General features: G+C 38.6%; 2 protein-coding genes across 3 annotated transcripts; one reads left to right on the forward strand and one right to left on the reverse strand.

Moving 5' to 3' along the window:
- Positions 1-22: 22 nt before the first annotated feature.
- abcg2d (ATP-binding cassette, sub-family G (WHITE), member 2d) lies at positions 23-7,440 on the forward strand. Its single transcript, XM_043241268.1, has 15 exons — positions 23-234; positions 1,300-1,359; positions 1,531-1,645; positions 1,765-1,917; positions 2,027-2,184; positions 2,975-3,126; positions 3,276-3,377; positions 3,606-3,850; positions 5,126-5,208; positions 5,305-5,394; positions 5,864-5,988; positions 6,123-6,277; positions 6,355-6,444; positions 6,545-6,630; positions 7,006-7,440. The coding sequence occupies exons 1-15, from the start codon at positions 23-25 to the stop codon at positions 7,151-7,153; spliced, it is 1,974 nt and encodes a 657-aa protein (XP_043097203.1). The 3' UTR covers positions 7,154-7,440.
- Positions 7,441-7,594: 154 nt separating this feature from the next.
- pkd2 (polycystic kidney disease 2) lies at positions 7,595-17,360 on the reverse strand. 2 transcript variants are annotated; one of them, XM_043241256.1, is made up of 15 exons: positions 16,940-17,360; positions 16,267-16,645; positions 15,436-15,549; positions 14,870-15,003; positions 14,523-14,773; positions 14,210-14,434; positions 13,312-13,540; positions 13,049-13,219; positions 12,782-12,963; positions 11,757-11,877; positions 11,456-11,676; positions 11,252-11,369; positions 10,896-11,056; positions 10,642-10,789; positions 7,595-9,835 (listed from the first exon to the last, which is right to left on the reverse strand). In XM_043241256.1, the coding sequence occupies exons 1-15, from the start codon at positions 16,943-16,945 to the stop codon at positions 9,608-9,610; spliced, it is 2,688 nt and encodes an 895-aa protein (XP_043097191.1). In that variant the 5' UTR covers positions 16,946-17,360; the 3' UTR covers positions 7,595-9,607. The 2 variants fall into 2 exon arrangements, with proteins under 2 accessions (XP_043097191.1, XP_043097183.1); XM_043241248.1 differs by having other exon boundaries at positions 10,896-11,059.
- Between the last annotated feature and the right edge of the window lie 361 nt (positions 17,361-17,721).

A 17,721-nucleotide genomic window follows, 5' to 3' on the forward strand; every position in this document is an offset into this window, starting at 1 on the left:
TTGTTTTTAAACCTGTCAGAAGATGACTGATAATGCTGTCTTTGAGCATGATCTAATCACTGAGGAGACGGGCAGAAATGGGATGTCTGGGTCAAATGTCATCGCCATGGAGCTCGTAAAGAAGCAACACGGAGCTACCGTCAGTTTCCACGGCATCCGTTATAGAGTAGAGCAGAAGAGCGGACCCATCTGCAGAAGGACGGCAGTCCTTAAAGAGATTCTGGTGGACCTCAAGTAAGTCAATATCACGCAGACAAAAAGGAAGAGGGCTCATTTACTCTCCAATATGTTAAACGTTCAAACTATTTTTTTTTAGTTAAGCTTCTGATGTTCTTGCAACCTTTTTTTTTATTGTTATATTAATTCTACTGAAGTATTCAGCAACATTTTTCCATCATTAGAATTTTAAAAAAGGTTCTCCTATGATTTTCTATGACAACAGTAATTTAGAAAGGTTCTTCTCTAATTAATTCTCCTACTGCAGTAGCATTGTTCTGCTTTGAAATCATTCAATTCACAATTTTATTGACAACCTAGCGCATATATTTTCATTATGTTTTATAAGCATTTTATTGCCACGCCATGTCTTCAAGAACATGCTACTTATAGTTACTATGTTTTTCATATATGCTACTGCATATATATTTACCTCACAATGTGATTAGGAGTCCTTGGCATAAACAAAAAATAAAAACATAAAACTTTGTACAGTGGCACCTATGGAACTTAAAACTGTTTTGTGGCTTTACAGCAACAGCTCATATGATTCATACGAAAGGTCTCTTGTGACATCAAGGAAACTTCGATATGTTCTCCTGTGGCATGAGGCTGTATAAAACCCTTTTACCTTTAACATGTGCTGCATAACTTGTGCTCACCAGAACAATGGGCTGCAGAAAACCAAAATGCTTCTTCTAAAGGCATTAAATGAGCTTGACATTTCCCAGAGCCAAGCGCATAGTTTCCTTGGACATTCTCTCTATAGAGTTAGTGTCAATTATATGATATTATGAATGGGTTTGTGAGTCTAATCTCTTGATCTCTTGGCTTGCAAACCACCAGGGTTAAATGCAGTCAAGTGTGATCTTGACCTAATAAAAGACTTTAAAACTGAGAGTCTCAGCATCACCTCGAAGATGGCCCAGTTTTAACAGTATTATAGTATGATACCCATATCTCCTAAGTGTTTCGCCAGGAATGCAGCGACTTACAGATTTGTTGCCTCGTTTTTTCCACAGCGCCTGATGAATTCCATAGCTAGTGACATGAACATAATCTCATTTTTATCTCCCTTTTCAGTGGGATCATGAGACCTGGTTTAAACGCTATTTTGGGTCCTACGGGAAGTGGCAAATCTTCGTGAGTACCTATTTGCCACATCTTAATGAGATATCATTTCCAAATGGATTCCGGAATCGTTTAACAAGCTTTCGGAGTAACTCTCCTGAGAGTTTCCTCCAATAACGTTCAATCTGTTTCGATGAATGCTAATGAAACGTTACCGTCAAGTCCAGTGTCTCTCTGTTTCAGGTTTTTGGACATACTCGCAGCCCGGAAGGATCCTGCGGGACTTTCTGGCGAAGTTCTCATCAACGGATCCCAACAGCCACCTAATTTCAAATGTCTTTCTGGTTATGTTGTCCAGGTACAGTGCACGATCGCTGTATTGAGATGTCAGATCTTAATGGCTTTTAGACGCTTAAATAAGTTTTCATGCAGACCACACTAATACGTTATCTACAACGTTTGTGGTTATGCCTTAAGGATGACATAGTGATGGGGACTCTGACGGTGAGAGAGAACCTCTGTTTCTCAGCCGCGCTACGTTTGTCCTCCCAAATCAGTCCAAGAGAGAAAGAGGCGAGAGTGAACCACCTCATCTCAGAGTTGGGCCTCAATAAAGTCGCTGAAGCAAAGGTGAAGTAGTATATATGATATGGTCTCTGTATTCTTCACCAACTTTTTGGAGTGAATTCTAGCATTCTGGTACCACTAGGATATAAATCATAAGTGTACATGTGTGCAGGTGGGCACTCAGCTGATCCGAGGTATCTCAGGCGGAGAGAGAAAGAGGACGAGCATTGGGATGGAGCTGATCATAGACCCCTCTGTGCTGTTTCTGGACGAGCCCACCACCGGTTTGGATGCTAGCACGGCTTACTCTGTGCTCCTGCTTCTGAAGAGGTCTGTATGTTCATATACAGACATCGTAAAAAATGAAATTGTAAATTGAAGCAGCCACTGGTTGAGCTTCTGTTTTCAGTATCCTTTTAATAATAAAATATATTATGCTTAATTTGTTCCAATTTACAGTCAAAACTTTATTATAAATGTAAATATTCAAACTGCCTGTTTACTATATTTAAGATTTAATTATCATAATTATGTATATATAATTACAGTAATATATTTCTGTGACGCAAAGCTGTATTTTGAGCATTGTTACTCCAGTCTTCAGTGTCACATGATCCGTCGTAAATCACACCTATGTGCTGTTACTATTAATGCTTAATATTTTTGTTAAAACTATTATGCTTTTTTTTCAGGATTCTTTGAAAAAATATAAAGTCCATAAAACGAAATCTACACTTTGTTTTAGGTTGTCCTTGTTGCAGTGTAATTATACATTTAAGTGCTGAGTAATATTAACATGCACATGTTACATGGCTAGGGTTACAATTCGGTTTGGGCGTAGGTTTTCTTGCTTGTGATTATGCACAGTTTATTGTTATAATATTAGTAAGTAACGTAACCTTAAAGCAGGGGTGTCAAACTCAATTCCTGGAGGGCCGGAGCCCTGCAGAGTTTAGATTCAACCCTGCTAAAACACATATACTATGTATGTCTGAAGTACTTGATTAGCTGGATCAGGTGTGTTTAATCAGGGTTGCATCTAAACTCTGCAGGGCTCCGGTCCTCCAGGAATTGAGTTTGACACCCCTGCCTTAAAGGGTTACCCTGTGTCTGTTTTCAGAATGGCCGGTCAGGGACGCACCATCATTATGTCTATCCATCAGCCACGATACTCCATTTACCGGCTCTTCGACAGCCTCACCCTGCTGGCCAACGGCAAACAAGTTTATCACGGACCCGCTCAAGATGCTATAGACTACTTCGCCAACATTGGTAGAATAATTTATCTTAAATATCCAAAAGTTTCTAATTCGTTAAAAACTATTAGTTCCAAGAGATGACCTGTCAGGTGTCAAAAGATGTAAATGCTTTACAGGACTACCATTTGAAATACTAATATTTTTCCCCAAATGATATTATAGGATATGCTTGTGAAGCTCATAACAACCCGGCTGATTTCTTTTTGGACATCATTAATGGCAGCTCTGCAGCCGTCAACGTGACAAAGAGTCCGAATAATGGAGGTAATTGGTTATATTTCTATTCAAATGTTTTTTTAATTTGTTGCTAAATGATTTCCTCATCAGATATGTAATGTGAAGCATGCTAACAATTGGCAATAGCGCTTCTTGCTTCTAGTTAAAAGGCCTTTGTGTTCATATAATATTAACAGCTTGTCTTCAGCAGTCTAGATTCTGAATTGCGTATGACTTGCATGAATTTACACAGTGTGTGTGTGATGCTGTTGGCAGAGTTTGAAGTGGCTGCCGTTGGCCAGCAGTCTATTGAGGATCAGCTGGTGGAGAAGTACAAGGGCTGCAGTTATGCACGGAGCATCAAAGCTGAGCTAGAGCGCATCACCCGGGTCAAAGACGACAGCATCCGAGCCAAGTGTCACAGCATCACCTACAACAGCTCGTTCTTCCACCAGCTCCACTGGGTGTTGTGGAGAACCTTCTGGAACCTAATGCTGAACCCTCAGACTTCAGTAGCACAGGTACCACTGTTTTTATGGCTACGGTTCCCACTTGATATGCCTGTCTGAACTTGAATGTGCATTTATAAGCAGCGCTGTCTCTTTAAAACATGATGTGGATCTGACACATCACATTCTGTTTTCTCCAAACTCTTTACGGTCGATTAAGACATTTAATGTTTGTATTCTTATAATTTGTATTTTCCTCCCAATTCCTATTACTGTAATGCCAGAAAAATGTTTACAGTAAATATTGTACCACCTGTCTGATTTTCTTATAGAAAGAACAATTATTTTACGCTTTATGGTACAATTATGATAAGCAATAATTACGTTTTATTTCTGTATAGCAAAACTGTAGTGTGAAAAATTGAAAGCGATGATAAGAGATCGTCTAAATCGAATGGTTCTGATATAGACATAATCGTTTTAATGGAAAAACATAATTCTGGTAACACTTTAGTATTGAGACCGATTCTCACTGTTAACTAGTTGCTTATTAGTATGCCAATCATTCAAATATTGTCTGTTTATTAGCACATATTGTTCATAACCATATTCTTTATCCCTAATCCTACGCAATACCGAAACCTGACAACTACCTTACTAATTATTAATAAGCAGCAAATTAGGAGTTAACTGAGGAACGTTGTAGTTAATGGTTTGATGGTAGCGAGAAATGTACCTACATAAAATAAAGTATGACCATAATTCCTAATGTTTTCATGAGATTTAAGCATGATTACACTAAACTGGGATTTATTGCCCAATGGTTTAGATCGATTCCCTCCCTCCCGACCATTATCCCGCTCCAGATTTTCCTCAAAAGAGACTTCGTGGAGCTCATTAACCACCAAATACCATCAGAGGAGCCCTCAATTTACAAATCGTTAACAGCTGATTGCTCCCAGAGGCTTTCCACTAACTTCTCGAAGTCAAAGCTTAGCGGATTTGGCGATCTGGCGCCGCGCAGATCTGAAGTGATATGATTTCTGACCATGCAGTGCGGAAAAATAACAATTATTGGACAAATAGCAAACACCTGACTGGAGTTAGCTCTGCTGTATTTGCTTAGCCTTTTACCCTGGGAACCGCTTTCACACCGCTCAGACACTCTTAAGCTGTCAAGAGATTATTGTCAAACTCCCTGACCGTCACTCCTTCTGCCCATTACCTTTATTGAGTAAATGATCGTGTGCGGATGCCAAGATGTTCAATTTGTTGAACTGGTTCGTAGTTATTTCCTGTAGCCTCAAAATAATGTCGTGATGAAAGCTTGTTCGTTATTTTTGGCAGCTGGCTGTCACGACCCTCATGGCTGCCATTGTTGGGGCAATCTTCTATGGAGTCAAAGATGACCAGAGTGGCATACAAAACAGGCGAGTTAATCATTGTACCGTACTAACATCATTTGTGCATGAGAAAAACAAGCAAGAGCGTACTATTAAATGCAAATGTCGCTGTTTTTTTTCCAGGTTTGGCGTTTTGTTCTTTATCACAACGAATCAGTGCTTCAGCACACTCTCGGCTGCCGAACTCTTCATCACCGAGCGCAAACTGTTTATGTGAGTGCTTCAACACCTGCTTGATGTTTAGGAAGGCTCGAGATTTTATTTGTCAGATGCTGGGGTGCTGGGTAATTTTCGAGCAAACAACCACACAAAAATAAAGAGAAACTTGAAAACAAGTTCTAGCGAATGATTTTTATAGTCACATATCCTGGAGTCTCTAAATAATTTGTAATAATGCATTACTATAAAAAAACTTGGGTCAGTTTATTTTTTTATGTTTTACAATTTATTTTATTATAATTATTACAACAATATAATAAATATACAATTTACAATTTAAAGTATAAATTAAATGAATGAAAATATAATAATATACATAATATAATTCTATATTTTTGCATTATTTCTCTACTTAATCTCTGTGACTCATCCTTTTTTTATGCAGGTTCAGATGCATCTTCTGTTCCACCTCTACAGTATAAATTAGCATGTTATTAATTACCTTTTTTAACGTTTTCTGCAGTCATGAATACACAAGCGGGTACTACAGAGTGTCTGTCTACTTCCTGTCTAAGATCCTGTCTGACATCATCACTCAGCGCACAGTCCCCAGCGTACTCTTCACCTGTGTTGTTTATTTCATGATCGGTATGTTGTAAATGATCTTACCTTAAAGAAACGGTGCATCATTTCTTAATAGCTTAATTGAATTGCAAGATCCACCCGTTTTCTGTAAACATTAATGTACCGTTTTAATTGATGTGGAAGTCTTTGTTCTGCAGGCTTAAAGCCCACAGTGGCAGCGTTCTTCATCTTCATGTTGACCGTGATCCTGGTTTCTTGTGCGGCTGCATCCATGACCATGGCCATCTCAGCCGACCAATCAGTGGTGGCCGTGGCCAACATCTTCATGACCATCAGCTTCATCTTCATGATGGCAAGTTCATACAATCACATGCCTCAGAACAATCTTTTTACCTGTTCTTCTAACTAGAACTGAACATGTGTGTGCAGATCTTCTCTGGTCTGCTGGTTAACCTGAAGAGCATCATGGACTGGCTGTCCTGGCTGAAGTACCTCAGCATCCCTCGCTATGGCCTCGAGGTGTGAACTTCCGCTTCTGGCTCTATATCTGAGTGGCTAAAAACTTTTTGTTGAGATGATATTTTAACGATGGTTGAGGAATGTCTAATTCTTCAAACAGGCATTGGAGATAAATGAGTTTGCGGGGCTGAAGTTTTGTGGGAATGTCTCTGCCATGATGAGCAGCCCTGCTGCTGACATCCTCATGTATGTAAAAAATATATATGTGTGTGTGTGTAAATTATATATATATGAACTACTAGTCTTCTAAATATTTAGTGTTTGCAATATTTCTAATTGTGTGCAGAGTAGTGCCACTTAACTATACCACTTTATCTTAATAATTAGTAGAGTTGCAAAAAGTACATTTTCGAAACATTCCAGATATTTTTTGGAATCTTCTAGGACTTTTGTGAAGTTTACCAGAATTTTTTCACCCCTTTGCAACCCGACTAATTGGTTTAAGAACAAAATTAGTTACACCATGTATTACTTCAGTGTTTCAAAATTTCATTCAAATGTTTTGGTGCCAGTACGATGATATATATGCGATAGATTTTTTTATTTATCTGTATTTTACAGGTGCACAGGAGAACAGCATCTGACGTTTCAAGGAATCGATTACTCCTCCTGGGGTTTATGGCACAACCACTTAGCCCTTGCAGGCATGACTTTGATTTTCCTCCTCATCGCTTACATCAAGCTCAGATTCATCCCTATGTTCTCGTAAATATTCAATTAACGTTAGCTTAACGAATCATCGCGCATTAACGCACTCAATTCTCGATATCTTCCGATATGATTTTTACTCTACAGTAAGGATGAACGTAGATGGGACGGCTGTGCTTTCTTTCAGTATTGATTTAATCTCAAATTCAAGTTATATTAAAACGTGCTTACTTTTACCGAAATGGTTTATTACAAGTAAAAAGTAAATATTTTGTCATCTCTCTTTCATTGATCCGTCAGCCTCAGGCCTGGTACGGCTCGCTTCATAATCCGTGTAACTGGTCTTAATGTGCCCTAATCCGCAGCAAACATCAATGAACCACGAATAAAAGCTAGTAAACTTTGCGACTCTGCTGATAACTACACAATATCCCTATTGTACAGATCTTAGTCGCTTCGTTAAAGGGCATTAGGACTGGGATCAAGCCAAATAATGAGCACATGAGTCTGAATGGATTTTATTATGAATGACTGTCATATTAAACTGTAGAGTACCACAGAGAGTTACAGAGGAAATTGCACAAAAAAAAAAGTTGACTTTTCACTTAGCTTTTAAAAGAAGTAGTGTATAATTTCTGGTTCTTTAGCAGCAACAAACACCGATTTGTTTGAGCGACCCATTTGGCACAAGTGACCACCTGTTTATTCATACAACTTCTGAAAATTGATGCTAGTTGCGCAGAAACAACACACGTAACATTTAGGGAATCATGAAAAGCTCTGTAAATCCTATCTTAAGACAAATACACATGGGTTTCCCATGAAATTAGATGCACTCCAAATCGAAGTTTGTTTAAAAAAAACGCAAAACGTATCAAAATGATTGAATCAAAATTATTACAAATATATGTGTATATGTTCGGCAAACCATGCAGCGCTTGTACTAAAGCGAGGTGAGATGCAAAGCAAACCGCAAACGGAGGGAAAATTGCACCGAAGCTCATTACCAAATACACAGTTTATATATAAAACATTGTGTGACCGCCTTCGTCGTTTACTTTTCATGTGAGAAATGCATTATAAGCTATATTTTCAGACATTATTCCATTTCATCACATATACATAAACATACTGTTCCTTGTTGAACATCATATCCTTCGTTACATTCGTTACTGTAAACTTTCCATCTGGTTTCTTCATTACGGATGTAAATGGACTTTAATACTGTGGACTTTAATACTGTGAAAGCGTAATGCATATCTAATAAAAACTGCATTTCATCCACACTGTAAGCAGTGCATTCAACCGTAGTAGGATACAGTACAAAAAATGTGATATAAAATATACACAATATACTTTTTTTCCAAGCCATTTTTACAATAACATATAACCAAATGGTGACAAGGTGATTTTTTTGTGACTATAAAGGTTCACATACAGTAGATGTATCAATTACATTTTTTTTGCTTAGAGGCTGCTACTAATGTAATGAAAATGGTTTAAGAGAATTTTTGGGATGAATGCATAATAAGACGCTGAATAAAAGTAATCATAGCTAAGAGAAAAAGCAAAATGTACCTCAATTTCAAAATGCATTTAAATGTACCTGGTTAATACATGTTAATACGAGCGAACCAAAGCTAAGCTGCCACTGGCTGATCTTAAAATCTAATTAGTTTCATTAGCATATCCACACAACTGTGTTTTTATTTAGTAATAATGAAACCGTGTTTTAGAACTTCCTTGTCCCATAAAAAACATTTTAACTTTCGCATTATAAAGCCCTGTTAACTTTAATATAAAGAAACCCAAATAAATAGCTTTTTGCAGGACTATTTAACTCTACTGCTGTGCCTTTGGGGCGGACCTTTAATACCGTTTGAGTAAATTCTGCCCAGTGCACTGCGCTGGAGAACAAACGGACCTATCGGTAAGCCCCTCCCCTCAAAGGCAGATGAGCCAATGGCGGTCGCGCATCAGCTGCACGGAGAGCGGAACTCGGACATCTGTAGGTTTCCGCTGGAAGACTCGTTTTTATGCGGTTTGTGCTTCAAAAAAAAAGGGAAAACGACGTGTCTAGAGCACTTGTAACACTGATTCCAGCTATCTCGGGAGGATGGGCAATAAAATTTCCTGAATTCGAACAAAACGAAGCAAAACGCCCCTAAGCATTCAGCGTCGATCCGGATGAAGACAAAAACTTTCATTTTCTGGTTGTCACACACTCGTTAAAATCACTATTTTCATCTGCTCAAGAAGATTTGTTAAAACTAGAGACATTAATGCGTCCACGCTTCATGCTAATGTACGAAGAACTCACTGTTCTCGCGTCTTGTACAGCGTAGGTCAAAAACACAAAGTTCTACACTGTCTCTTCATATTAAACTGGTTAAAAGCACATGAATTTAATCGTACCCTGCGATACATGAACAGTGTTGATTCGGTAGCTAGGGGGGCGGGGCTTACCCATAGGTCACTTGTGGACTTGATGAGCTGTTTTTACAATCAAAACTCTTCACATGTGGGCGGCCACGCTGGTCGCACCATCTGGGCCCTCGTTGGACAGAGAGGAGGGTGAGCGGGAACTGCGTGGGCGGAGCTGAGTTGATGGGATGATGGGAGTGGCCTGATGGTGGCTCACCTGTGACATGGTGTCATCAGACTCCCAGCGCTCTAGTTCTTCTCTCACCAGCCTGTCCATTTGCTCTCGGTGCAGCTCTGGATCTCGGCCCATTCTCTCATCCTGTGAGAATCAATTTGTATTTCTTAATTTTAATTTACAACTCAAAACATAAAAATGACTAAAGTCTCAAAACCTACAGTTTTGATGCAATTTGGGGGAACTGTAAGCACAGTCCTGACACGCTATCTCCATTTCCTGACAACTAAATTGTCTAAAAGCAAAAATGCTCAACAGTAATAAATTGTTTATAGGATTACAATTCTATTAAAGTACTAAATTATTCTGGAAAGTACTAAATATTTTAAATTACGTTTTATAAATAAATAGTAATTTAACTAATGAAGTAAAAAAAATTTTTTACATGAAATGTACACTACCAAGAAAATGTTTGGAAAAAATGTATTTCTAATTTTACTTTTATTCAACATTAATGCATTCATTTAATTTAATCAAAAGTTACAAAAAAAAAAAAAAAAAGTCTATTTCAATGCTGTCTAACACTGATTAATAATTAGCATCTTTATTAATAATTGAGCACCAAATCAGCATTAGACTGATTTCTGAATAATCATATGACAATGAAAACTGTGAGTCATAATGGTCCAAAATCTTTAATCTAAATTACATTTTAAATATATTCAAATAGAAAAAAAAGTTTACCATTTTTAAACTATTATTAAAAAAAATTTATCTATTATTTAAATTTTAATAATAGTTTCACAATACTACTTTTTTTACTTTTATAAATGCAACCATGGCTTCTTTCAAAAGCACTTCATCATTAAAACTTTGACTGGTGTGTATAATGCATTCAAAAAAAACGTAACGCACGCATATTTGTAAAGTTAAACCTTGTTTATCATCACCTCCATGACTCCATCCAGGATCCGTCCAAGCACATCTCTCCTCTTCATCTTGGCTCTCTCCATGACCTCTAACTTCACGATAACGGCGTCAATCTTTGACACGATGCTGCCGATGGAGTGCTCCATGCGGTCCACTCGACGCACAAGCCTGATGGGCCACAACAAGCACAGAACAATTTTCTAATTTAAACATATAACGTTCAATATATTGTGAAAATGTAGCTAAAAGATATTGAGTGTCAGGTGATGTTTACACTTGGAACTCCTCGTATGACACGCCCCCTGAGCTGCTGCCACGGCGACGAGAGCTGTGTCCACTGTCCTCATCATCGTCCTCCTCAGAGTCGTCCTGGCTGCGTGAGAAGCTCCGCCCACTCACTGGCCTAGGCAGCGAACTGTGCTCCAGATCCAAGTCCTCCTGGCGAGTGTTCAAGAGAAACTAAGCATCCGTTCCAGTTTCATTTAGCAAATTTGTTTCCTTGTTTTACATGTTCCAACTGTGTCCAGAAGGTCACGGGTTCAATTCCCAAAGGAAACAATAACTTAACACATGCATAGCTTCATTAAAAAAAAATTCTGCGACAACCCGTAGCGTTAGTTTTTCACTCACTCTCTCTTTCTCCAGGTCATCTCTCATTTGTTGGTGCTCGTGCTCGGTAAGTTCCTGATCTCCGTCAAGGTCATACTTGGCAAATATGGCTTCGATCTCAGCATCCGAATGGCCCTTTCTGTGTACAAAAGCACATAAAACATTTCACACTGATAGCGGCAGGGGTTTCATTTGTGTCACACAGTGGTGGTAAATGTTTCTCACCCTCTGAGGTCTTGCCGGAGCTCATCAAAGCTGAGTTTGCCTGCAGCCTGGTGCAAACTGTCTGGGATGTCATTGATGGAGGTCTTCTTCAGCTTGAGTTTCACCATCGCTCTGTTGTAGCCCTTCTTGATGAGGTCTGTGATCTCCATCTCTGACCTCTGCTGGGCCATGTCAGCTTTCACCTCAGAGTAAGTGTCATTGATGATGGCCAAGAACATGTTCTGAACAAAACCACAGGCCCAGTTAAACATTAGCATTTTTACATTAAGCATCGATTTCGTGAGATTTAGGTTGCGTTTACCAGAAGAATCATGAAGATGAAGAACACAAAGGTGGTGAAATAAATCGGACCCAATACGCTATCGGCCTCTTCGATTTCTGAGAAGTCAAAATCTCCAAGAATGATCCGGAACTGTGTGAAACTTTGAGCAACAGAAACCACCAACATAAATAATATTCATAATGTATTCAAATATTTAAAAAAAACTAAATGTTCAACCATAAAAGTCAAAAACTCAACAAAATGTTTCAACCATGAGTTTAATAGTATGAATTTCCATATTAAAAGTTAAAACGTAAATGACAGAATTTTAAATTTGGGTGGACTGATTAATTTAAAATAATTAATAGATAAAAGGAATGTTATAAAAAGACACTTTATGTACATTTTATGTAGTTGTATAAAAGGCAGTAGTGAAAGCAGTTGTTCTTCTTTGTTCCCCAACATGTATCCAAAAATAAAAATAAATTGGAATAGTTAACCCTAAAATGTTAGATTTTTGTCATCATTTACTCACCCTCAAGTAGTTCCAAGTCTGCATGTATTTCTATGTTCTGCCGAACACAAAGGAATGAAGAAAATAACCAGATCACCAAACTTCCACAGTACAAGCCAAAACAGCAATGTTTTGTGTTAGAATTTATTCATATTTGGATCATTCATATTTTGAACTACTCGAGAGCGAGTAAATAATTACATTATTCCTTTAAACCGCCCAAAATAGCTATTGTGCATAGTATTAGTATTAGTGCATATTATTCATATAATATTTTATGTTTTTAATATTTTTCATTATTTAATAGGGGTGGGACGATACATTGATGCATTGCGAATCGAGAAATGATTCAGCGTCGATTCTGATATTTTCTGAATTTGAGTGTGCGGATAAAAGCAAGATTTGAGCTCCATCTGCTGTTGAAATATAGGTTTAGAAACAATTCCAGAGGAATCGTGATGCACTCTGAAAATCTCTGAATCGATCCACCAATTGATTCTGCATGGATGTGTCATCCCAGCCCTATTATTTAGATGCCTATAAAACTCACATGCAGGCCTGGAAGGTGCTGAAGTCGTTGACTTGAGTTCCAAACACTAAATACGCCAGCTGAGCGTAGGCCAGGAACACGATGAAAAACATGATAGCGAAGCCCATCAGGTCCTTGGCACAGCGTGACATGGTGGTGGACAGCTGATTCATGGTCTTGTTGAAATTAATAAACTTAAAAAGCTGTGGGAAAAGTAGGATGGCTGTATTGTGATGAAACGACAACAAAAATGGTTTGTGCATGTCAGATATTGAAACGATACCTCACCTTCACCCATGAGAGGAAGACAATGACGGCAGCCAGGTTGTTGAAGTGAACCTGAAGGCGAGCAAGAGGCTCAAAGTTGGGGTATGTGCTGTGGTTCTCCAGCAGGAAGTGAAGTCTGTGACTGACAGCTGACGTTCTGCAGATGTTCATAATGATGGCTGGAAGGCTGAGCTGTGATGAACAGGATGAACAAAGACCAAAGGGGTCACAGTCGGTAGCACAATGGCATTGGCTCAGAATCATTCATTGTGCACTTGACCTACCGCGACAATGAAAACATCCAAGCAGTTCCACAGGCTCTTGAAGTAACGCAAACGATGCAGGCGGATCTCTAGAACTTCCTCCACCAGGTAATACAGCACAAAGAAGCAGAAGGCCACTTCACACATCCCCACAAAGTAGTCCCAGCTGGACACGTAGCGGAGAAGACGCACCGTCTGGAACTGCCAGGAGGTCACGGCTCCCCCTGTGGCTGGAAACTCCACCAGTAACCTACAGCAAAGCGATCAGTGACAGATCTGGAGGTTAAAGCTATGCTATATTTTATTACATAAAATGTACAAATCATACCTATGATATATGTAAAAACTATAATACTAATAACAAAATCATGGCCACAAATTAAGAATTTTCTCCCAAAGTTTAAGAATTTGTTTCATCTTTTAAACCAAATTGTGGCTTGGGTTTTACTAAATAGAGGGAACAAATGCTTAATACGTGGAACCAAAATCTTGTGAGTTTGGGAATCTTTTGTTTCAATGTCTTACAATTAAATAGTCAATCAAATCATTTTAGATTTTTAAATAAATGCAAAAAAAAGAGAGCCTATAAATGGTAGGAAAATTACACCGCCACAAATGCTAAACGTTAGACCTAAAAATAAAATAAAAATATAAAAAGTTATACTTCATAAGTTAAAAATACGGGAAGTTAAAAATACAGATTATAAACCAACGCTATATTTTATTTTAAAAAACATCTATTTAAATGCAGTTAATGGTTATTTGGGTGTATATTAAATTTAGTAGTAATTTTTTTTTCTGCAAATGGGTGGAAATACAAAAATTGGCATTCTTGGTTTAATCATTTCTATAGTATCAATCAAACACGAGCATGAAATCTTTTGTAACACAATCTTATAACTCAGCTTCAGTTCATTACCTGACAATACAAAACAGGTTAACGTTGCCATTGTAGATGGAGAAATCCAGGAACACTGCTCTAGTGCCACGGTCCAACCAGAGGTTGTTTTTTAACTGCTGCAGCTGATTGGCCGACTTCTCTCGCGTGCGTGACAGGTCCTGGTAGTATCCTCCACCGCCGTAGGTCGACACCTGACCCCAGTAGCTGCTCTCACCCAGCCTGCTCTCCTCAGAGTACCTCCACCTGACAAATAAACGGAATGACAATCCCATTTAAGACCAAAAATCAGCCACTATTTTATTATCCAAATTATATGCGCATTTTTACATACGCCGTGCCATTCTTCGGTCCGAATGGTGATTTGTCCTCATTAGCAGGAGAATAGATACTGTAGCAGTCATAAACCTCATCCCGCAGGTCTTCATGGACAGAACAGGACTCATTGCGTACTTTGAGTTGCCGGAGACGTGGGACGCCCAACAGGAGGTTCTCGTAGTAGATCAGACTCTGGTTTTCTGGGAGGCTCTTGTTGTTGTACCAAAACTCCCAATACATGCCATTAAGAAAAGGGCCTTCTGTGAACTACAGATAATGTTTTCATTAACATCTGTTGTGTAATTGCAACTAATATGCATTTACGTACTGTAAAAGAGTGTTTAAAGTCAGTGGTATAATTACTTTCCAGAAGTCCTCCATGGTTGAAAGAGTTTTGAAGGTTGTCGGTTCTCCGTTTGTCAGCGGTGTATCCAAGAAAAGTTGGGACATGACTTTGGTGTAGTAGTACATGTTGGTGCTCACCATCCCATAGGTTACTGAAATAATAATGAATAATGTGTTTTAAACAGATTAACGTCTTGTTTTTGTAGCTTGTAGAGCGTATTGGAGAGAGGTTAGATGCTTCTAACAATTCCCAATGTATAAAATGTTGTGCACTTTTAATATGGATGCATTTATTTGTGTCATGGGTTCAATTCCCAAACGATACATTAAATGATAAAATGCACTGTACATGCAACGTATCTTAAATGCATAAATATAAAATAAAAATGCATTTGAGCAGACTCTAAATGCTCAAAAATGTTTAATTGTTGCTGTGGCTGTTATGCCTGGAGCTGGAGCAGACCAGAGAAACTGACTTCAAGGTCACGTAAAGGGAAGGAAATGTAAAACATTTAAAAAAATATTAATGCAACACGGTACGCGTTAAAATAGTCAAGCATGAGACTGTTCAATATTCAGCTTACATATACAGAGGGTGACCAGAAAGAGGATGTAGGTGATCATTTCTCGTAGGATGGTTTTCAGGTACATCTCTCTGTTGCTGTTGCTCTCACCCAAAAGACGGGTATCCCATAGCACTGAAAAAGATCAAGAAATAAATCTTCCACTAATTTACAAAATACCTAGTTAGATACACACACACACACACACACACACACATACATACATACATACATACATATATATATAAAAATATAATGATCACTTACAAATTAAGATTATCATAATTAATGCAGACTAAATATTAACTTCAGAAGTTACAAGGAAATGTAAATATTATTGCCTTTTTAAAATAACGGTTTTGTTTTTAAATATAGTTTATTCCTGTAATGCAAAACTGATTTTTCAGTATCATTACTCAAGTGTTCAGTGTCAAATGATCAGCAATCTAATTCTAATATGATGATTTGATGCTCAAGATGCTCATTTCTTCATACTTCCCAGCTGAATAAAATTTTTTTGGAGACCATGATACTTGCTTGTGATGCTTTAGTTAAGCACATTATAAATATTACTTAAACATTATCTTGGACCTTTATGAAAGGATAACTTTATCAAAAGTGTAACCCAACCATGCAAGGCTATTACAAGTTTTACTATATGTGACCCTGGAGCATAAGTTTTTGCACCCTCAGGTTGTAGCTTTCCAAATATTTTCCTACCCTAACAAAATCTATAGAAAGCTTATTTATTCAGATTGAAAATGAATCCGTATGACTGGTGGTTTTGTGGTCCGGGGTCACACGTTTAAGTTGACATTATCAGCGTAGTGAAACATAACCACAAAGTTTCACCTCTCATTTTTTGCAGTATCCTCTTCCCACAGCTGCTGTGTTCCTGTGCTGCTGGAGTCGGATACAGTCCTCTGTTGATCCGAGCGCTGATGCTGCTGCTGGACGCCGTGGACACAGACCTCCGGCCGGGGCTCGCCGGAGGCCAGTCCGCTTCCATCATTCCCTCCTCCGGCTCAAAACCTGGGTTATCCCGGCTCCAAGCCTGTCTGGAGCTGGAGGTGGGTGGAGAGGGGGTCTCTTCGGGCACTCCGAGGCCCACTTCATGATGCATTTTTTCCATCTCTATCCCTTCATAAGGCGGAGAGGGCGCGGATGCCGCCTGGGCCTGCGGTGCTTGAGGACGGACGCGAGCGGAGCTCATCGTGTCATTTACAGTAACCTAACATAAACAAAAGTCTTCATTGTAGACGACGGGTTATTGGAAAGCTGACTGTGTGCAAAGTGATGCCAAAACTATCAAAAACCTCGGATTTGCATCCCGTCAAGTCAGAGTCATCGGATAGTTGTCTTAACCCTTTAAAATCGACAAATCCGCTTTTACGATGTTATGCAATAGAAAAACGCGAGAAAATCCGATTTAAAGTTTCAAACAGCGGCAGAAAAACCGCAGAAATGTACGTTATACGTCTGTAAAAAGAAACGCTTTGAAAGATAAGGATAGTTTATGACTTACTTGCATGTTTTTCTCTGAGTGGCTTCAGTCCTGATTTTGTGAGAGTTTGGAAAAGCAGTTTTCCAGTCCACCCTCAGCCATCTTGTTCCCAGTTGTTCCCAGACTGGAGGAATCCAGTTACACTGACATCAACCTCTGGAAACTTCAACATCCCCCTTATTTAGTGCGGCTCCTCCCTTTCTGTCCAACGCACTCTCACAAAACCACCGAAACGCGCTTTTGATAAAAACCTAAGAAATTAATGACGTCATTCTGCAAATGGTTTACACGTCTTTAAATTATTTGCGAATCGTTTAAAGAATGCTCGTTTAAATAAATGTCATGCATTTGTATCAGTGGGGCTGAAAGAGCGAGTATACATTTGTTGCATATATTTGCAATCGCTTTTAAAACTACGCGAATTCACTGATTGCTTCTGGTTGTTGTTTGCGACTCTCGCTTCCAAGCAACAAGATGTAGATGTCGCCCCCTCTCGGGGATTGGACGAGGGAGTCTGACTGACAGTTCGTTGAACCAATCAAAAAGTCAAATCCCGCGCGGACCTATACTTGTATGCGAGTAATGGATTTTGCCTCAGAAGTTTTAAACATTATAAATATATACACATATTACTATGATTTACTTTAATATATGGATTTGCATTCCAATCACTACTACTCTTAAAAATCTACTCTTAACTGAAGCATCTTTAACATCCTTTAACATCCTTTCGCTGAATCCTTTCCAATAAACAATTAGGTAGGCTACTTTATGGTGGAAAATAGTTATTTTAAATATTACAA

The sequence above is a fragment of the Puntigrus tetrazona genome, chromosome 1, assembly GCF_018831695.1.
Source record: "Puntigrus tetrazona isolate hp1 chromosome 1, ASM1883169v1, whole genome shotgun sequence".
Lineage (NCBI taxonomy): Eukaryota > Metazoa > Chordata > Actinopteri > Cypriniformes > Cyprinidae > Puntigrus > Puntigrus tetrazona.